The sequence below is a fragment of the Pelophylax lessonae genome, assembly GCF_965119305.1.
Source record: "Pelophylax lessonae genome assembly, chromosome: 6".
NCBI classification, from domain to species: domain Eukaryota; kingdom Metazoa; phylum Chordata; class Amphibia; order Anura; family Ranidae; genus Pelophylax; species Pelophylax lessonae.
Window position 1 is genome coordinate 298,284,607 of NC_138773.1, and position 22,977 is coordinate 298,307,583.

The 22,977-nt window shown below is 43.1% G+C and overlaps 1 protein-coding gene across 1 annotated transcript in view; it reads right to left on the reverse strand.

Moving 5' to 3' along the window:
• ZRANB3 (zinc finger RANBP2-type containing 3) overlaps positions 1–22,977 on the reverse strand; it is a 463,076-nt gene that overhangs the window by 17,643 nt on the left and 422,456 nt on the right. The window contains exon 18 of the mRNA XM_082260204.1: positions 7,107–7,488. Coding sequence (XP_082116330.1) covers positions 7,107–7,488 — 382 coding nt within the window. The remainder of the gene's footprint in view (positions 1–7,106; positions 7,489–22,977) is intronic.

The window sequence follows — 22,977 nt, forward strand, 5'->3', positions numbered from 1 at the left end:
AAGTTACTCCCTAGGGGGGAACCTCTGGGTGAATATAAGATGGTAAAGGACCTGGGGGTACTGGTGGACAACAGATTTGGCGGTGGCAAGCAATGCCAAGCTGCTGCAAGCAAAGCCAACAGAATACTGGGATGTATAAGAAAGGGGATTCACTCCAGAAATAAAGAGATTATTCCCCCACTCTTCAAGACCCTGGTCTGGCCACATCTGGAGTATTCCGTCCAGTCCTGGGCACCGGTCCTCAGAAAAAATGTGCTGGAACTGGACAGAGTCAGGAGAAGGGCAACAAAGATAATTAGGGGAATGGAGGACCTCAGCTATGAGGAAAGACTACAAGCATTGAACTTATTCTCTCTGGAGAAGAGACGCTTGAGAGGGGATATGATATCAATGTACAAATACCACACTGGTGACCTTAGCATAAGGAAAAAACTTTTCAGAGAAAAGGAATACAATAAGACACGTGGCCACTCACTGAAACTAGAGGAAAAGCGGTTTAACCTTAAACTACGTAAGGGGTTCTTTACTGTCAGAGCGGTAATGATGTGAAATTCTCTTCCCCAAGCAGTGGTATCAACAGGGAGCATCAACAGTTTCAAAAAACGATTAAATGGCCACCTTAAAGGTCACACCATACAGGGGTATACAATGTACGGTTAACAGTAAACGCACACACACATCATAGGTTGAACTGGATGGACTGATGTATTTTTTCAACTTCACTAACTGTGTAAGATTGGACTTCTATATTTTCTTTTTTACTTTATTTTAATGTGCTTTCCATTTATAACACAGTATTCACATTTCATTGCTGCTCATTTATTTTTGGCTCTAAACATTTTTCCTTAAGATTATTTATGAGTTTGGTATATTACTTATCTGTGTTAGCTGCCTCCCCACCGCAGCGGTACACATTTCTTTATTTTCGCTATAAATCCTGTCTAATATTATTAAACTGAATGAGTTGTTTTACAAGGTGAGGGTTCACATATACTTTAAAGGCTAAGTTCACCTTTTAAAAAGAAAATAAATGCACATATTTTTGCAGGAATGTATTGTTTTTTTTTTTTTAAAAAGAACCTGCAAAGTATTGCACTGCAAAGTATATCAAGTGATTGGGGGTACAGTGTCAAACTTCTGCAGACTCTTCCTCCTGCTCATCCCTCTGTACAGGCTTTCATTTGCAGAGCTGGAGGAAGCGTCATTAAACTACAAATGCACAGATTTCCGCACTCATAGTCTATTGAGAACTACAAAATTAGTCTGCCGCTGTGAAAGAATGACGGAGCCCCACACAGCCATACAAAATGTAAACATGTTCCACCCTAATTAGGAGTGTAACATGTAACACGGTGCAAAAAGTGAACTTAGCCTTTAAGTCGGCTCTCATGCCAGAAGGTGGAGTGGCTTCTCTATCATGTGACCAGCTCACACAAAAGTCACATGACTGGGAGCCGATCACATTGGACACTGATCAGAAGCTGTGACCTAAAGATGTCAGAGACAGCTCAGTGTGCTGAGAGCGAGCAAGGAGCGCGCTCTTAGCACACAACCTCAGGCCACTGTAGGATGCATACGTGCGGGAGCTGGACATTAAAGCCTTCTTTTTCTGACGCCGCATATATGTATTTGGCAAGAGGTTAAACCTCAGCTGAAGGAAACATGTAGGCCAGGCTGTCATTCCGATCCTCTGGCTTCAATACGTTCTGAGACACAGCCAAAAAGAAGCTGCAGCAAACCAAAGTCACACCTCATCTAAATGCCTGAACGAAAGGTTCTAATAGGTGGCTACAGGTAATGGAGAAAGTTTCTTTTTTGTGAGAAAACGTTCAGCACTTACTAAAGTGACCTGAAAATCTCCTCCGGCTGTCATTACCGATAAAAGCCGGCATCCTGTCACCATGGAAACAGACTTGCTCTAATTGATATGGGCCTCATTTATCACGTCTCAAAAATAGGAACTGTCTCTAGCGCCTCACAGCAGGGAAACCTGCGCTGTACAGCGACAGCTGCAGAATGGAAGTCTTCGATCCGATAGGTAGCCGCCGGTCAATACAGACAGTTCCCGTCCCTGACAGTGTGATAAGGAAGTCCCGGTAAAGGCTACTCTTCGGTCACAGTCTGTCTCCTTTATACAAAAAAAAAAAAAAATTTAAACAAGGACTGTCTGGGTTGCTCGCTGACATGAGTCAAGATTTTCCTTTTTTTATAAAATTGCAGTCCCCAAATCTGATTGGCAGTTGTGCGGCAATACAGGAAGTCCTTATTTTCAGACACTTTGATAAATAAACCCAACATGGAGTGCCATTAGAACTCATGCTTAACCGCTTCAATACTGGGCACTTTCACCCCCTTCCTTCCCAGGCCGAATTTCAGCACTGTCACACTTTGAATGACAATCGCTAAACAAGCGAAAAAAGACAGAACATTTTGAAAAAAAAAAAAAAAAAACGTTTCTTAGTTTCGGTTATAAAATGTTCTAAACAAGTAATTTTTATCCTTCACTTGTGGGCACTGATGAGGCTGCACTGATAGGCATCCCTGGTGGGCACTGACTGGCAGCACTGGAGGGAACTGATGAAGCTGCACCGATAGGCGTCCCTGGTGGGCACTGAGGCTGCACCGATAGGTGTCCCTGGTGGGCACTGAGGCTGCACCGATAGGCGTCCCTGGTGGGCACTGACTGGCTGCACTGGTGGGCACAAATGAGGCTGCACTGATAGGCAGCATTGGTGGGCACAGTTGGGGCTGCACTGACTGGCAGCATTGGTGGACACAGTTGGGGCTGCACTGACTGGTAGCACTGGTGGGCACTGTTGGGGCTGCACTGACTGGCAGCACTGGTGGGCACTGTTGGGGCTGCACTGACTGGCAGCATTGGTGGGCACTGACTGGTAGCACTGCTGGGGCTGCACTGACGATCGGCTCTCCTCTTGCGCTGTCAGCATGAGGACAGGATTGCCGATAACTGGCAAATCCTTTTTACACTGTGATCAGACACAGCTGGTCACATGGTAAACAGCCTCTGTAATTGTCTCTTTACCACGATCTGTGATCAGCCATTCAGATGCGTGTCACGGGTGGGGGGGTGGCGCGTGGGAAGTGCGATCACGGGAGGACGTCATCAGACGCCCTCCTGGCAATGTGCAACCGCACTGTAGTCGTCATTCGGATAAATCGCGGGAATGAAGAGGTTAAAGTGTTACCCCTGGAATATTGAATTTCTAGGCCTCATGCACACTGGATGTTTTGCAAACCTCTCCTAGAAGCCTTTCCTCCTGGCAGCGTTTTGGCAGAAAAAAAGCCTGACGCTTGCAAAAGTATCTACAGCTTTTTAACAAGCTTTTAGGCGGGTTTAAAGGCATCAAGAGCTTGGGTGTGAATTAATTTCATTGGCTAGAGAATTAGAATTTATTCTGGCCATTGAAATGATTTAATGCTCAAGTGCTAAACACGCCCAGCGTTTACATGTGTTTAGCAGCGTCAAGCTCTTCTTCTGCCAAAACTCTGCTGCTCCTGGATGCACTGGCAGTGGGTTTTTTTTCCTGCTTTTAACCACTTAAGGACTGGAAGGATTTGCCCCCTTAATGACCAGGCCATTTTTTTTTTATTCTGCACTGCGCTACTTTAACGGACAATTGCGCGGTTGTGCGACACTGTACCCACATAAAATTGATGTCCTTATTTTTCCCCCACAAATAGAGCTTTCTTTTGGTGGTATTTGATTACCTGTGCGATTTCTATTTTTTGCGCTATTAACAAAAAAATGCGACAATTCTGAAGAAAAAAAAAATATATATTTGTTACTTTCTGCTATAAAAAAAATAAAAAAAAATCATAATTTTAGGCCAATTTGTATTCTGCTACATATTTTTGGTAAAAAAAATCCCAATAGGTGTATATTGATCAGTTTGCGCAAAAGTTATTGTGTCTACAAACTAGGGGAAAGATTTATGTCGTTTTTATTTATTTTACTAGTAATGGTGGCGATCAGCGATTTTTAGCGGGACTGCAACATTGCGGCAGACAGATCGGACACCGGACACTTTTGGGGGAGACCAGTGACATTACTACAGTAATCAGTGCTAAAAATATGCACTGTTACTGTACTAATGACACTGGCAGGGAAGAGGTTAACGGCAGGGGCGATCAAAGTGTTAAATGTGTGCCTAGGGGGTGCTTTCTAACTGTGTGGGGGATGGGCTCACTGGATGAAGAGAGACCTGTGTTCCTAAATAGGAGGAACTCAGGATCCCTGTGTTCATCACTGACAGAACAGCGGTCTGCCTTGTTTACTTCGGCAGACCGCCGTTCTGTCTCCACACAATCTGTTACACGAAGCGACATACAGGTAAGTCATTTCGCGAATAGTGCTGACCTGCCGATGTAAACATGGCAGACCTCCATTCTGTCTCAATGGGGAGCAATCGCAGGCCCCTGGCAAACATCGCGGCCGCGGGACCGCTGATTGGCTCCCCCTCTAGCCAATCGGCGCGTGCGCCCACACTAACTGTTACACGAAGCGACGTACATGTACGTCATTTTGCGTAACAAAGCCGACCTGCTGCAGTACAACTACGGTGGCTGGTCGGCAAGTGGTTAAAAGCTCCTGCCACCTAAAGGCGCTAAACGTCTGTGTGTGCTTGGACACATAGAACAACATGGAGGGGAGATTAGAGGCAAGAAAAAAACCACCTGACGCCCCTAGGAGCAGCTGCAATAATGTCCAACGTGCATGAGGTCTTGGGATGAAAAATTAATGCTACAAATGGTATACTCATCCTGAGAAAAACCATCAAAGTTTCCACTGGTGACTTCTTAAAAGTATAACTAAAGGCAATGGAGGGGGATTAGAACACTTGTCTAGTTCCCCATTAGTGAGATTCACCCTATTTATCCTGGTGACAGCTCTCACCTGGAGTGGAAAAAGTCTCAAATTCTGGGTCGTCACCGGAACAGCGATAGAGGGGAAAATTTCCAATGGAGATAAGCAGGGGTCCCCTTACTTTGGGAAGACTGTGCCTCTTACTTCCTGTTTTTGCTATGGGACAGGAAGTGAAGGGAAATCTTCCCAATGGGACACAGATGGCAAATGGACAAGGGTAATAATCCTTATCTTACTCTATACACTATGAATGGGGAAAAAGAAAACTTTTGCCTATAGTTCTACTTTAATTCATTCAATGTTATGTTCCAATATGGAGGCTTTCATAGTATAGTGCACATGTCCTCAAACTACGGCCCTCCAGCTGTTGCGGAACTACTTGTCCCATGAGGCATTGTAGAACTCTGATAATCACAGACATGACTAGGCATGATGGGAATTGTACTTCCTGAACAACTGGGAGGGCCAAAGTTTGAAGACCCCTGGTATAGTGTGCAAGGACCTCAACTCTACAGAGGAGCCTTAATGAGGTAGTGCAACTTTTACATATATTTGCAAATGTTGTGCAACTAAAACCTATCCCAGTGGTCTCCAACCTGCGGGGTCTTTGCTTGTCTTTATCCAGCCCATGGGGCACTATCCTTCCTTCTGATACAAGGTACTATTCCTCCCACTGACACCAATAATGGGACACTATTCCTCCCACTGACACCAATAATTGGACCCTAATCCTCCCAATGACCCCAAGGATGGGTCGCTATTCCTTCCACGGACACCAAGGATTGGGCACTATTCCTCCCACTGACACCAACAATGGGGCACTATTTCTTCCACTGACACCAAGGATTGGGCACTATTCCTTCCACTGACACAAACGATGGAACACTATTCCTTACACTGATGATGGGACACCACACCAACAATAGTACATTACTCCTCCCACTGATATCAATGATGGGGCACTATTCCTCTCAATGACACCAATATTGGGACACTACTCCTCCCACAGACACCAAAGATGGGGCACTATTCCTCCCACTGACACCAACAATGGGGCACGATTCCTTCCATTGACACCAAGGATTGGGCACTATTCCTTCCACTGACACCAAGGATTGGGCACTATTCCTTCCACTGACACCAAGGATTGGGCACTATTCCTTCCACTGACACAAACAATGGGACACTATTTCTGACACTGATGATGGGACACTTTTCCGACACCAACAATAGTACATTACTCCTCCCACTGATATCAATGATGGGGCACTATTCATCCAACTGACACCAATGATGGTACATTAATTACTCAAACTGACAACAGGACATTTTCTACTCCCACTGGCCACAGTCCACCCCCTACCCCCCTAAAGTCAGAAGGACAGTAAACTGTCCCTTTGTTTAGAAAGTTTGGAGCCCCCTGCTCTATCCAAATGAAAAAAAAAAAGCTTTCTCTTTAGTTCTGCTTTGAAATGCTATTTACCTGGGAGTGTGATGCTGACCCAATAGCCCAAACATTTAATGAATACCTAGTCCAACACACTAGTCTGCAATTTAGGAGTTTTTACTTCATTGTGACTTCACTTGCTGCATTGTGGGTCCTATAGCCCAGTAAAATGGTGCATTGGATAATTATGACAGCCAGACAACTAGCATTTCCAGGAGTAGCCTCTATGTTTTTTTCAGCACTGGTTTCTTTTAAAGCTTCCTGATTTCGGCATCACTATGACAGCCAATCACAATGATCACATGGGCTTGTTTATAAACAATCCTGCTGGCTACAACTGTCACTATATACACACTGACAGCTGAAACCAGCTGGGGGAAGTTGTCACACTGCAATGCATTCTGTAAAAAATAAAAATAATTCATTAAAAATCAAGTCAAGATCAAAAGCGGTTTGTGTGTAAATGAATAATGCATTTTGTAAAAAAAAAAACCCCACCCACAACGTATTGTTAAAACCGTATATCAAATAAATGGCCTTAGATATATATATATATATATATATATATATATATATATATATATATATATATATATATATATATATATATATCTAGGCAAGCAAATAATTTATAGATTTATTGTCAAGTTAACCGACACGGCTAAATTTGGTCTGCGCATCTGCGGGTAAAACTCTAATTATCTCTAAAAATCTAATTTTCTGTAAGCTGTCCCTTTTTTGTTCTACTCCCCGGGCATTTGCTTCTTATCTTACCTGGTCTAGTGGTAGCTGTGCCATCCAGGTGCTCTGGAGCAACATCTTCCTCTGGCTCCTGGGTGCGTCCCGCACACTCAGGTACAGCTCGTGTGCGTTTAAACAGCACTGTTGGCACACGCCGTGCTCCGTTTCAAAAACCTTTGTCCTCATGTAACTTTGATTGGAGCGGATCAGGAATTCATCGTGGCATTTTCGCGAGCAAAAGCGTGAATCCCAGGCCGGAGTCCAATCTTGCGCCTTAGGGCAGGGCTCCTGGCACTGCAGACACAGAGGGTTCCCGGCGTCGTCCAGCACCTGCAGATAACCTTGCAGAGCCATGTTTTCTGCCCCTTCGTCTGCCTGGGCCACGTCGGCTCCCGAAACATTTCCATTTTCCTTCCTAAATTTGGAAACATCGTTGGAGAGGGATGAGAAATCACGGGAGAGACGTAAACCATTCTGCTTAAATCGGCCTGCATAATAATCACTGTCTTATTACGACGTCACACTGTGAAACTAATAAGAGGCATAAAATGGTACAGGAAGCAAGATCAAGGATAAATTGTTAATTTTGCGATATTGTGGCTCTCGCCCATCGCGCTCCTTCCATTAAAGTCTCCATCCATTTCTTTTTAACACAGTCTTACTGGGAGGCCCCCCTCGCTCTCCAGCTTAATGTGCACATATTGCATAGTCTGTGAGCTATATTTACACTCGTAAAACAAGATCACTGCTAAATTATTCATTTACACTTTGTAAACAGTGAAAGAAGAGACGGATTGACATTAATTTTTCAAGTGTTCCTGGTATTGTTTATTAGTTAGGGAAAATCCACTAAGCATATGAAACCTAAAAATAGTTCATTTTTATTTAAAGGCCGACTCCATTCAATAAGGTTGTTTCAGTTTGGTGAAGGCACTGATGCATTGACATTACAAAATCTGTACCTATCCCAATCATCACTTACAAGGCCGCAACTGGATCCAACACCCATTCCTTGAATGCCTAATTCTACATTATGGAGAATTCACTAGGGGATCTACTTTGTTCCTTGAAATGACAAGAGCAGTCAGGCAGAACTGTGAATTCTGGTGGGGAAATTCCCAAGAGGGGTAAGAAGGTGAGATCTAGCTAGTCACTGGCTACACAAAACTGCCATCCTTTTAAAAATCATACCATAAGCAAACACTGTATATCAAAAAAATTTGAATAGAACAAAGGTGACACAAATGTGGAATACAATCATGTGCAAGTATCAAAAAATGAAAAAAAGTGCAAATCACGATCACGTCACGAGTATTGAGGGGCTTAAATGCTGCTTTATACTTTTCCTGTTGAGTACATTTATGGAATAAACATTTATTGATTTTAAAAGGTACTACACTATTGGCTTCTTTATTGTCTTCCTTGATTTTATGGTGGCAATTGATCATTTGGAGGAGATTTATTTAATTAATGCTGGGTTATGAAGGTGATGCCCGGTGATTGCTTGGATACTTTGTTATTTATTACAGGTACTTATATAGCACCGTCAATTTACACAGAACTTTACATATGTATTGTACATTCACATCCATCCCTGCCCTAAAAGAGCTTGCAATCCAAGGTTCCCAACTCACATATATACTAGGGCCAATTCAGACAGAAGACTAGTATCCTACCAGAATGTCTTTGGAGTGTGGAGGAAACCCACGCAGGCACAGGCACTTGTGACCTACAAGCGCTCTAACCTACAGGTCAATCTGGTAATGAGCGTGTGCACCTACAAATGGAAACTCCCCTATTGTCGGACTTTGTAGGCACTTGAATCATTTAGCAAATATATTCGTAAAAACGGGTTTTATTAATAAATCACCAATAAAAAAGAATTACAAAAAATACATGGAATCAATAGCTGAAATTACACTAGAGTGCAATGATACTATAGATTGTCCTCCACCCAACGCATTTCAGAGGCTGTGCAAAGCCTCCATCAAGGGTAAAGGAAGTATTATTTGTAAATATTCACATGGTCTAATGCTAAAAATGTCATGCATCATTTAAAAACAGAGTCTCAAAAACTCCTGCCTTTCTGCCCAACCTTGGAGATAGCATATAATATCCTGAATGCAAGTTGATATTGGAAAGGAGCATCAATGGAAGTACTGCGCTCAACTTGGAAAAACCAGGAAACACTAAGGCCTAGCAGACTAGGTCCTGCATCTTTGGACCCATTATGAGATGGGACAACCTCACAGTGAATAATAGTGATGGGAGTATAGGCTGGTACCAAAAGCATAGTGTAAATGAAGTGTCCTCCATGAGAGAATGCAGCAGAACTCTGAGTGTGTGCCCCTGGCGGTTTGAGATTGCAGCAGTTAGAACGTTATCAGAGTGGTAATTACCAAACAACTAGTTCACTTTATGGACGTTTTATACACAGAATAATTCTTAATGTGATTTGCACTTTCATTTGTATTGCACATTTGTGTCACACTGTTCTACTCACTTAAATTTATGATATATTTGTTTATGGAATGATAAGGGATAGATTTTTTTTGTATCAACTATTAAAAGGATTAAAAAAAAAAAAAAATCAGCTTTGACTGATCAGACAAAATGTTTTTGTCACACTGGCCGGCTGGCTCTGGTGAGTTGGCCAGGCCCGGTAATGGGAATTCTGCTGTGCGATGACTCTACAGAGAGCCGGCTCCCCAGGTAGTAAATTCTCAGCAAAAGTTTGTGAAATGTTTTGCAGACTTCACTTCAAACCGACCAGCTTTATCTTTTTCATTACGACGTCTGTGCCAGGATATTAGTCTGGATTTCACAGCTCCAGCAGGTCAGTCCTCTGCTCTTTTGATCGTTATTAATCTAGAGAGCAAAGTTCATTACATGGAGGACTGAACAATTAAGACAATACCGGCATCCTTACCGCCACTGCTCACCACACACCATGGCAACACTAAACACAGTTAGAGTTTCTTATTTCCTGTGCTGGGAACTAACCAGCTCACACCCCAATTCTTCCCAGATCTCAACTCTATTTGTTGATTGTTAAAGGGAACTGACTTTATAAACTTAATCATATGTAACCGCAAATTACTAAAATCTCATAAAAACTTTGCCATGTTCGAGGTTGCGGGCAGGTGGGCTTAATGTTCCACACATGGTGATCATGTAGTAAGGTTTGGCGCTTCTGGATCAGAGCCCATAACTTAATATACTCTGTGACAATGGTAAATATTATCAAATAATCCAAAATAGTTTTACTTAAAGCGGTAGTATCACGCTTTTTGTGACTTTTAACTACAGGTAAGCCTATAATAAGGCTTACCTGTAGGTACAATTAATATCTCCAAAACCTGCACGGTTTAAGAGATATTTGCACTGCTGATGGGAGCGGCGCATGTGCTCGGAAGGTCCGGCGGTTTCCTTGCCGGGAAGTGCCGGAAAATCACTCCCGCGCGCATGCGCGGGAGTGACGTCATCGCAGCTCCGGCCACTCACAGCGCCGGAGCCTCCGAACCCCCAAAGAGACGCCGAGGGATCATGTCAGCTCCCACAGTGGTGTCCGGGGGTCTGTTCTAAGGTAAGTATTTCATAATGAGCTAGTATGCGATGAAGCGTAAGCTTACCTGGATAATGACTAATGAAAAGTTGGTCAGCACACTTCAGACACTGCTGTCCGGATTGAAAGTGTTTGAAACCCTTGGATTCAATATCTTCAAACTCCTGTATAGGGAGTACTCTGGTGGGTGTTGGAGGTGCAGACAAAGTGGAGATCTCTATTTCGAGTTCTTTTACTTTTATTTAATCCTTTTTCCTCATTTCTTTCTGGCTCTACTGGGTCTTTCCATCTTTTCCTTGAGGATGGTTAGACTTGGGGAGCCCCCTTCTCCCTGTTTCTCTTTTTAAGCAAAGGCTTTTTAATTCATGTATGGTTGGAGGATCAGGTTTTGCGTTTGTTGGCATTGGCTATTCTCTCCCTGCCCCTACAGACTGGGCGAGCGGAGGAGGGGCTTCGCTCTAAGGGATGTCTGTTTCTCCCCCCACTGTATAGCCTATATTTTCGTTTGCAGTTTAGGTTCTCCCCCCCCCCCCCTTTTTTTATTAACCACTTCGCTCATAGATGTAAAAATATACTTCTATTTTTACTTAGACCCCCCAGACATTATATATCATTTTTAGCAGAGGCTCTATAGAATAAAATGGGTGCTCCAATTTTTTTGTCACATGGTAGTTGTGCAGTGGTTTTTCAAACAAAATTTTTTTGGGAAAAAAAATAAACAAACTAATTAAAAAAAAAAAAAAACAAAAAAAAAATACACAATATTTACTCTATTTTTTTTTTGTATAATGTGAAAGATGATGTTATGCTGAGTAAATAGATACTCAACATATCACTCTTTAAAAATGTGCATGCTCATGAAATGGCGGCAAACTACACAGGAGGTCAAGTGCTAGAATTATTGCTTTCGCTCTGATGTTCGTGACAATGCTTCATGTGTGGTGTGATCACTGTTTACATATGCGTGCGGGAGTAACATGTGCGTTCACATTTATGCATAAGCACAGGGGGGACCTTTTCATTTTATTTTTTTTTTTTTACAAAACTTTTCTTTTTTTTCTTAATTAACTTTATTTGCTATCACAAGGAATGAACAACATTCCTTGTGACAGCATGGGCTGTGAAAGGGCCTCTTTACGGAGAGATCTGGGGTCTATTAGACCATAAGTCTCTCCTCTAGTCTCTAATGCAGCTGATCAGACGCAGATCGGTCTGATCGGCTGCTTAACCACTTAAGCCCCGGAAGATTTTACCCCCTTCCTGACCAGGGCCTATTTTGCGATTCGGCACTGCGTGATTTTAACGGACAATTGCGCGGTCGTGCGACGATGTACCTAAATGAATTTGACGTCCTTTTTTTCCCACAAACAGAGCTTTCTTTTGGTGGTATTTGATCAACTGTGCGATTTTTTGATCATGCGCTATAAACAAAAAAAGTGTCAATTTTGCAAAAATAGCAATATTTTTTCACATTTTTTATATGAAATTCCCCAAAAAAAATGTATTTTATGCTACATATGTTTGGTAAAAAAAAAAAAAAAAAATCGCAAAAAGCGTATTTTGATTGGTTTGCGCAAAAGTTATCGCGTTTACTAACAAAGGGAAAGATTTTTGTCATTTTTGTTGTTTTTTTTTTAACGCGTAATGGCGGCGATCTGCGATTTTTTTTGCGGTACTGAGAAATTGCGGCAGACAGATCGGACCCTTGACTGACATTTTTGACACTTTTGGGGTTACCAGTGACATTTCTACAGTAATCAGTGCTATACATATGCACTGTTACTGTAAAATTACACTGGCAGTGAAGGGGTTAACTGAGAGGGAGGGGCTGTGTGTGTCCCTAGGGGCGTGATTCTAACTGATTGGCTGTGGCTTGAGCTGTAGGAACAGTGGGGAATGACAGGCGGCTTGTTTACATCAGCCGCCTGACTTTCTCCCTCTGCAGTGACGATCGCCGAGTGACCGGCGGACATCGGGTCCGCCGGTCACGCGCGCGCGCGGGGGGGTCCGTGACCACGCGGGAGCGCGCCTCTGGGGGCGCGTGCTCGCTCCCTAGACCCTCACAGGCTAGCGACATAGATCTACGTCACTTTGCCTGTGAGGGGCTGACTGCCGACGTAAATAGTCGTGCGGTAGTCGGCAAGTGGTTAAACCAAGGCAGGATCGGAAGTGACAACAGATTAGTCGCTCCTAGTTTCCGGGGGCACTAAGAGATGAATAATGTCAGTTCTTCGCTCTCTGTTCCGTGCAGCCAATGCTGCCGGCTGCAGCACTCCGCGATCGGGTGGGAGGGCGCAGAAAAGGCGGCGGAGGAGGGGGGTTGGAACCCCCTTCCACCAACTGCAGAAGTGATTGAGTGGCTGTTTAGCCACTTGAATCGCTTCTGCTAGAAACAGAATTTCCGGCTGGAAAAAACCATACCAGGATGATGCCTGTAGGTGCAGGCATCATCCCGGTATAACCCCTTCAACTCAAGGAGGTTCATGGATGTCCTACGGGCAGGAAGTAGTCAAGTTTGTAACGTTATTGGGAATCCCTACTGGTGGTCTTATGACTGTCAGTATGTATTTCTACGGTTTACCATTGTTGTAATTTCTAAAGTAATACTGAGTGGTACCTGCGTGGCGGTTTTGCACTTTGTTCACTCTTAGATGATTCAAGCGAGGCCAATTGTAGGCCTTATTTTTGTATGCATTGGTCTCTACCTCTTTACCTTTGTAAATCACTTTCAATAAAAAAAAAAATATATATATATATATATATTGAAACCGAAAAGCTTTACCATGTGAATACCATTTGAAAAATATTTTTTATTTTTTTTTAAATCTGCAGTTTTCCTATAGTGATTGTAAATGCAGAGGGTTTTTTTAATCTTAATGCATTCTATTCATTAAGATAAAACACCTTCTGTGCAGCAGCCCCCCTAATACTTGCCTGAGCCCCCTTTCAATCCAGCGATGTCCACGAGTGCCTCGGCCATCCTAGACTCTCTCTCCTAATTTGCGGAGACACAGCAGCAGAGCTATTTGCTCCTGCTGCTGTCAATCAAACACAGTTAGCCAATCAGGAGAGAGAGAGGACGGGGCTAAATGGCAGCTCCATGTCTGAATGAACACACGGAGCTATGGCTCTGCTCGGGTGCCCCCCATAGCAAGCTGCTTGCTGTGGGGGCACTCAACTGGAGGGAGGGGCCAGGAGCACTGAAGAGGGACCCAAGAAGAGGAGGATCTGGGCTGCCCTGTGCAAAACCACTTCACAGAGCAGGTAAGCATAACATGTTAGTTATTTTTAACAAAAAAAATTGCAGGACTTTAGTATCACTTTACGAAAAGCTTCCTGGTGATCCTGCCATGAAGGTTCTTGTTAACGCACTTCCGGTTATATGGTGCCAGTACTCTGTCCTGTCTCCCAATTGTGGTTTGTGCTGCATGTTATCCTGTCTCATGGGTTTCCAGTGTAGACTACAATTTGGATCTTTGGATCCCTACACTTGGCTATTTTTTTTTTGCTTTTAAAGTGGTTGTAAACCGCTGGCCTTTTTTTTTTCACCCTGCAAGGTATAGCCATAACATGCAAGCTTGCATCGCACACTAACACATTATGTTAAACTTCCCTTAAAACTAAGCCCTTCCACGCCGAGATGTCACATCTGGAGGCTGCTTCCATCTTTACCCCTCTTGCTTCCAGGTTAGCGGACTCCGGCTCTGTGTTTGGCCGGAGCCGCGATGACGTCACTCCCGCACATGCACGCGGGAGCCGCCATTTATGGTACAGGGCTCTGTAGGAATGGCACCATGCACCAGTGAGGTCATTGGCTGCATGTACAGTAAATGTCTCCTAAACGGTGCACATATAGGAGATATTTACACTACCTATAGGGAGAAGCCTTATTATAGGCTTACCTATAGGTGAAAGTCAGTGATGGGAGTTAACTTCCACTTTAATGCATCAGCTTCAGGGACAACATGTTCACTTGTTGCCTAATGAATCACCTTTTTCTTCATCCCCGCATCACTGGGAGCAAAAAAATCCTTACCCATACTATGTAAGAATTGGTAAGCTGTAATATAATAATTGTTTGCTTTTGGGTTTAATACCGCTTTGGATCTTGCAGAAAATGAAATGTTCTCTGACTGGACCATTGCAGCTAATCTGTGCTGCTTTAGTTCATAGTCGCTGCTTGTTTTTCACTCACCTCATAGCTACATCTCTTCCATCTCAGGTTATTTCCAGCTTAAATGGGTAAGAGCCCCTAAAATAAACTAAAATGATCTTCAGCCCTCCCTTTATCCAGCACACTGTCTATCAGTACCTTCCCGAGAGCCGGAACCCAGCAGCTTCCATTAATCATTCCCACCAGGTGCTGCCAATCATTCTCCCCGGACCAGTGTCAATCACTCTCACCGGGCACTGCCAGTCCTACAGAACTTTCTGCATAAATAAGCTGCCACTGAAACTTACCAGACTTATTTTAAAAGAACTGTCACAAACAACAATGCCTATCTCTGAAGCCTCAGATGGAAGCTTCTCTTATCTATTTCACTTGTTCAGGGCAGCAGCTTCACTTCTTAAAGAGACCCTGTCGCCAACTTTAAAAATTGCAAGTAAAAGCACATAAAAATCAAGAATTTTCAACACCTACTAAATTTTTCCTTTGCATTAATTATTTTTTTAACTTGCTTTTGAACTTGTTGATTCCCTGACACCGTGTCCTTGTTATAACCCTCTCCACTTCTGGGAGTGTTTAACCACTTAAAGACCAGGCCTTTTCTGGCACTTTTTGATTACAAGTTTAAATCAGTATTTCTTGCTAGAAAATTACTTAAAACCCCCAAACGTTGTATTTTTATTTATTTTTTTAGCAGAGACTCTAGGAAATAAAACGGCAATCATTGCTATGTTTAATGTCACATGGTATTGGCACATTTTTTTTGGCGGAAAAATACACTTTAACCACTTACCGCCCGCCCGCCCGCCGTCATATGACGGCGGGACGGTGCGGCTATTATCCTGGGCGGACGTCATATGACGTCCGCCCATTCAAGCACGGCAGGCGCGCGATCGCGGGCGCGCCGCCGTGCACTGCCGGTGTCGGGGTGTCCCCGGGACACAGCCGGTCACCGGCAGGGGGGAAACAGCCAATAGGCATGGCTGTTTCCCACTTAATCGGCTGAGTTCCAATGACACAGCCGATCACAATGAAGGCGCCCGGGAGATGACCGCGCATGCGCGATCGGGAGCGTGCAGCGCGGTCATGTCGGTGGCACTGTGTTCCGTAGGAACACAGCTGTCACCGGCGGTAGTAAACAGTCACTGACAGTGACTGTTTACTAATTGATCGGCTGTGAATCCATTCACAGCCGATCACAAAATGTAAACACAGAGCAGTAACTGACTGTTACTAGCTCTTCTCCCCTCATACAGTTTCCAGTATGAGGGGAGAAGAGCTAGAAATAGTGAGTTACTGCTCTGTGTACCTGCAAAAGTAAAAATCACACTAAAATCACACTAATAAAGGTCCCCACACAGTCCTCAGCCCCCCCCAATGTCACCTGTCACCCAACAGTCACCTCATCAGTGCCCAGAAATTGACACCCATAACGTTTACATGTGAGCGCAGCGATCGCGGGCAGAATCACAGCGATTCTGCCCGCGATCCGGAAATCATTGCAAATTGCGGGACACCTGTGCGTTGCCCGTTTTTTGCAATAGCACCCCAAACGCTGTGCGATGTTGCTGCCATTTCAGCCTGCCGAATCGCAGTAACATCGCGCAAACATCGCATGACGCCCAAAAAAGGTACAAGAGCTTCTTTGGGGCGTCATGCATTGTTTGCTTGATGTTACCTCGATTTGGCAGGTGGAAATCGCAGCAACATCGCACAGCGTTTGGGGTGCTATTGCAAATCACGGGCAACGCACAGGCGTCCCGCCATTTGCAATGATTTCTGGATCACGGGCAGAATCGCAGTGATTCTGCCCGCGATCGCTACGCTCACATGTGAACGTAGCCTAAAGTTCACCGGTCACCAGAGACTGCCATCAGTACCGCCGTGCACCATCGCCCGTCACCTGTCACCCATCAGTGACCATCGCCCGTCAGTCATCGTCACCTGTCACCCCATCAGTCACCGTCATCTGTCACCCTATCAATCATCGTCACTTGACACCCCATCAGTGATCGTCACTTGTCACCCCATCAATCATCGTCACATGTCACCCGGTCAGTGATTGTCATCTGTCACCCCATCAATCATCGTCACTTGTCACCTCATCAATCATCATCAGCTGTCACCTCATCAATCATCATCACCTGTCACCCCATCAGTCATCATCACCTGTCACCCCATCAGTCATCGTCACCTTTCACCCCATCAGTCATCGTCACCTGTCACCCCATCAGTCATCGTCACCTGTTTGCCATATACATGCAATCACTTACTGACCGCCTAACGACTATATGCGTCGGCCATTAAAAGCTAAATACTGGGGTTATGGCAGCAGATAGCCCCCATAACCCTGGTATTTTTTGAAACGGCGGGCGGTCGGCTTTCAGATAAGGGTGGTCCCAGTGGCGGATTCGCCGCGGAATTACCCTTACGGTGCAGGGGAAGAGGTGCCCCCCCCCCTCCTGCCGCGTCCCAGACGTTTTCCCAGCTTACCGGACCCGCCGGCAGCGGGGAAAACTATCCGGTCCCGGATCCTCAGAGACAGGAAGTCGAGTGAGGGCAAGATGGCCCTCACTCAACTCTATGGTCTTGGAGGACCGGAGCTACGTCAAAAGACGTTGCCTAGCAACCGGTTTAAAGGGCCGCTTTTTTTTTTGCTTTTTTTTTTTTCCTCTTTCAACAATTTTTTTTTTTTTTCTTTTTTAGTGTAGTTGTGAGGTGTGAGGTCTTTTTGACCCCAGATCTCACAATAAGGAGGACCTGTCATGCCTATTTCTATTACAAGGGATGTTTATATTCCTTGTAATAGGAATAAAAATGATCAAAACATTTTTTTTTTAAACTGTGTAAAAATAAGAAAATAATAAATAAAATAAATAGGAAAAAAAAAAAAATTAAAGCGCCCTGTCCCCGTTAGCTCGCGCGCAGAAGCAAACGCATACGCAAGTCCCGCCCACATATGTAAACGGTGTTCAAACCATACATGTGAGGTATCGCCGCGATCGTTAGAGCGAGAGCAATAATTTGAGCCCTAGACCTCCTCTGTAACTCTAAGCTAGTAACCTGCAGAAATTTTTAAAATGTTGCCTATGGGGATTTTTAAGTACCAATGTTTGGCGCCATTCTGTGAGCATGCGCAATTTTGAAGCATGACATGTTGGGTATCTAATTACTCGGCGTAACATTATCTTTCACATTATGAAAACATTTTTTTCTAAATTTACTGTTTTCTTATTTTTTAGATCAAAAAAGTGATTTTTTTTCAAAAAAAATCGCATTTGGAAGACTGCTGCGCAAATATGGTGTGATAAAAAATATTGCAACGATCTCCATTTTATTCTCTAGGGTCTCTGCTAAAAAAAATTATATAATGTTTGGGGGTTCCAAGTAGTTTTCTAGCAAAAAAAATGATTTTAGCTTGTAAACACCAAGTGTCAAAAATAGGCCCAGTCTTAAAGTGGATAAATGGACAACTTTGTGTAAAGCGCTACTTGGATGTTAGGCCTATGTATGTGGCCAGGCTGTGAAAAAGTGTTACACATGTGGTATCGCCATACTCAGGAGGAATAGCAGAATGTATTTTGGGGTGCAATTTTTGCTATGTACATGCTATGTGTTAGAAATATTGCATAAATGGACAGCTTTGTGTAAAAAAAAAATGTGTTTTCATTTTCTTTCCACATTTTCCAAAAACTTGTGGAAAAAAATGACATATTCAAATGACTCAATTATACGTTGGGCTGTTTGCTTTCCAAAATGGGGTCATTTTATGGGGGTTTCCATTGTCCTGGTGCTCCAGGGCCTTCACAAGTACGATAGGTTGTCAGGAAATTATATGTGTAATTTGTGCTCCTAGAATGCCGGACGGTGCTGGTTGGATGTTAGGCCTCTGTATGTGGCCAGGCTGTGAAAAAGTCTCACACATGTGGTATCGCCATACTCAGAAGGAGTAGTAGAATGTGTTTTGGGGTGTAGTTGCAAGTATACATGTGCTGTGTGAGAGAAATAACCTGTTAATACGGCAATTTGTAAAAAAAAAAAAAAAAAAAATCTTCATTTTGCAAAGCATTGTGGGAAAAAATTACAACTTCAAAAAACTCACCATGCCCCTTATTAAATACCTTGGAATGTCTACTTTCCAAAAAGGGGTCATTTGGGGGGTATTTGTACTTTCCTGACTTTTTAGTGTCTCAAGAAATGAGATAGGCCTTCAGTACATCAGGTGTGATCAAGTGTGATCAATTTTCAATGATTCCCACCATAGCTTGTGGACCCTATAACTTTCACAAAGACCAAATAATATACACTTACTTGGGTTATTTTTACCAAAGATAAGTAGCAGTATAAATTTTGGCCAAAATTTGTGAAGAAAAATTACTAATTTGCAAAATTTTATGACAGAAACAAAGAAAAATGCGTTTTTTCACAATATTTTCAGTCTTTTTTTATTTATAGCACAAAAAATAAAAAACCCAGTAGTGATTAAATACCATCAAAAGAAAGCTCTATTTATGTGAAAAAAAGGACACAATTTTTGAATGGGTACAGTGTTGCATGACTGAGTAATTCTCAGTCAAAGTGTGAGAGCGCTGAAAGCTGAAAATCGGTCTGGGCAGGAAGGGGGTGAAAGTGCACTGTAGGTAAGTGGTTAATGAATAAAAAAAAAAAAAACACACACCCCATCTCCATAGGTGGCGCTTTAAAATATTATTATTATTTTTTTTAAACTGGTTACCTGTTTAGAGTTACAGAGAAAGCCTAGCGCTTTAATTATTGCTCGCGCTCTAATGTTTGCACTGATACCTCACCTGTGGTGCCAAAACCATTAACATATGCATGAAAGACTTGCGTATGAGTTTGTTTCTGCGTATGAGCAGGGAGGGATGGGGGCACTTTAATTTTTTTTAAATCCTTTTATTCCTATTACAAGAAATATAAACATCCCTTGTAATATAAATAAGGATAGCAGGTCCTCTTTATGGGTCTGGGTCAATAGGACCCCAAATCTCTCCTCTACCTTTAAACGGAAATATTTTAAAAAAAATTGGATTTTTGACTTTTGACAGACACAGCTCCTCATCTTCTTGACTACGTGGGATGTCCCAAATCAGTGCCAAACTTGAGGGGTGGAAACAGCAAGAAAAAATACTTCCCAAGGGTAAACATAGCCAACCAGGTAACATGGAGCTCAATGATAAAACTGGAGCTCACCTGAAAAAAATTAAAAACACCCTCAAAGAGGACCAAGTCCTCTAAACAGCAGCCTGCAAAACTTTGCGGCCAAAAAAGCATCCACAGATTCCAACACATCCACTTGGTGAACCCCATGTGACTCAGACCACGCAATGTACGTCTTCCAAGTGCGATGGTAAATCTCCCTAGAGGTTGATTTTCTAGCCTTTAAGAGCGTAGGAATCACTGATTCAGACAAACCTCTATCCTTTAGCACATGGCTTTCAACAGCAAAGCCGTTAAAGTCAGCGACTGTAAAGCAGGATAGAAGATTGGCCCTTGGGCCAGCAGATCTTCTCTGAGAGGAAGTTTTACAAGGAGCATCGGTGACCAGCCGTACCAGATCGGCATACCAAGACCAGTGTGGAGCAACTACAATGACCGAAATCCCTTCTGCCTCAATCCTGCGCAGGAGTCTCGGCAGAAGTTTGAGAGGAGGAAAGGCGTAAATCAGACAATACTGACTCCAAGGAGCCACTAAGGTGTCTGTGGTGTCGTCTAGAGGATCCTAAGACAGATTCACCTCGGGAGTACCCCAACGGAAACACCTCCAGATGAAGTGACCATTCCCCCTGGTCCAACGCCTGAGGTAATCCGCTTGTCAATTTTCCACCCCTGGAAAATGAAAACGAAATAATCTGCCCACCTTAAAATACTGACTTCTTCCCGAGCCACCAAGGCACTTCTTGTGCCCCCTTGGTGATTGACCTAAGCCACGGCCATGGCATTATCCAATTGAATTTGTATCGAACACCCCTGAAGACAAACCATCCAAAATCTAATCGCTCGGAGTTCCAGTACATTGATCGGTAAGCCTGGACTCTTCCTGAGCCCAGACCCCCTGAGCACAATATGTGCCAAGGACGCCTCCCCACCCGGACAGGCTGCCATACATGATGAAGACCGTCTAGTACAGGGGAAGAAAAGATGTCGGCGAACAAAGCCACCAAACCAGGGACCCTCTCCTACTCCAGATCAACAGGATCAGATTGTCTAGAGATAAAGGATTCTTGTTCCATTTTCCCAGGATCTCTTTTTTCAGAGATCTCGTGTGGAACTGAGCATACAAAACTGCCTCGAAGGTAGACACCACCAGGCCCAGCACCCGTATGCAAGTCCAAAGAGCTGAATTGCCTCCTGCAATTTCTAGAGTTTTTCCAGAGGAAGAAACACCCTGGCTGAGGCCGAGCCCAGAGTCAGAACCAGAGCAGACTTCTGAAGATTCAGAATCCAACCGAACTCCCGCAGAGTTCCCAGAGTAATCTCCAAGTTGTCCAGAAGAGCAGTCGGAGACTCTGCTTGCAAAGGCAGATTACCCAGGTACCCCAGTCCCCCACTGATGCAACAATGCTAGCACTGAGGCCAATACTTTTGTGAAGATCCGAGGAGCGGAGGGGAGACCAAAGGTTAACGTCACGACTGAGAATGCTCGTGCAGAGCTGTGGTCTGCACACGCTCGCAGGCCAGACTGGGGGGGAGACCCTCTGGATCTAGATTATCCAGTCTGTCGCCAGTCCGGCAATTGATTGTAGATTCTCATCAGGGACAAAATAATAAAGAGAAGAAATAATTCCATTTAAAAAGAAAAAAATCGCCAGGACCAGAGATCCCAGGAACTAGGTCCTTACTCCCGATTAAGCAGAAAAAACCTATAGCAGAGAGCGGGAATATACCCCCTGGAACTGCCCCATAGGCGTAGTCTGGAGGGCAAGTGGTTAACTGATGCACACTGGTGTGGCAAAATTTGGGACAGGCAATCGATACAGCAATGACTTCTGGTCATTGAAGAGTTAAGTGGCTTGGTTACATTTTCCATAATATAGAACTTATTTTATAACGAATATATTTAAAATGCTTACAGGGAGATCAGGTGAACAGATCCGCCCAACTGTGTCCATGCAAAACTATTAAATGGTTACAACCCCTATCTAACAAAAACGATATTAATTCTTTTTTAGGTATATATTTTTGAAATATACAACACTAATCCAAAACACAGTTTCCCATTAAATAGATCTATATATATACATATATATATATATATATATATATATATATATATATATATTTGATTCCTCAAATATCTTTATGCAAGTCAAGACATTGTTGTTTCATACATTTATGAAGTAAAGTTCTCAAGGTTCCCACTGATCAGCAGAGCTCATATACTAAAGTTTACGGTGCTGGCCGCTGTTGAAAGCCGAACATTAAAATGATTCAATTTAATGCCTTACTCAATAGAGCGAAAATACAAGTTTTAGAAGCATAGTTTTTTCCCATAGGGTATCAAGTCAATAAACCAAAGAACCCTTATAGGGAAATTTATCCTCCTCTATAAGTGGGATTTTAAGGGCAAATTATGCAATTACATATACGTATCAAAAATATATATGTCGTTTAAAATTTAATTTATATATACAATGAATAAATACCATTTAAACACATAGAAAATGTAATTTCATACATTTTCCAAGGCATCACTTGTACAAATTACTTCACCGGTACTAAAGAGTTTGTTGAGAAGTGGTGTTCCCAAACTACTGTTGAATATATTCCAAGATGGATGCATATATCCAAAATCATGTACAGTAACACTCTAATACCAGTGAAGTATTTGTACAAGTGATGCCTTGGAATACGTATGAAATTACATTTTCTATGTTTTAAATGGTATTTATTCATCAAGGATGTGGCAATTTAATACCCTGCATAGATTAACCAAGATGATTGGGGAATCAAGTCTGACTAAGATCTTAGTAAGATTAAGAGTTTTTATTTTGAGCACCAAGTTGACTAATAAAGGGTAGATGTTCACTCTAAACTTGCTCTAATATAAGACGTTAGCAGTGGTAATACTGTGATGACCTAACAATGGTTTACACTTCAAGAGTTGAATATATAGAAACTCTAGCACAGGTGGTGAGAGAGGAAAGCATAAG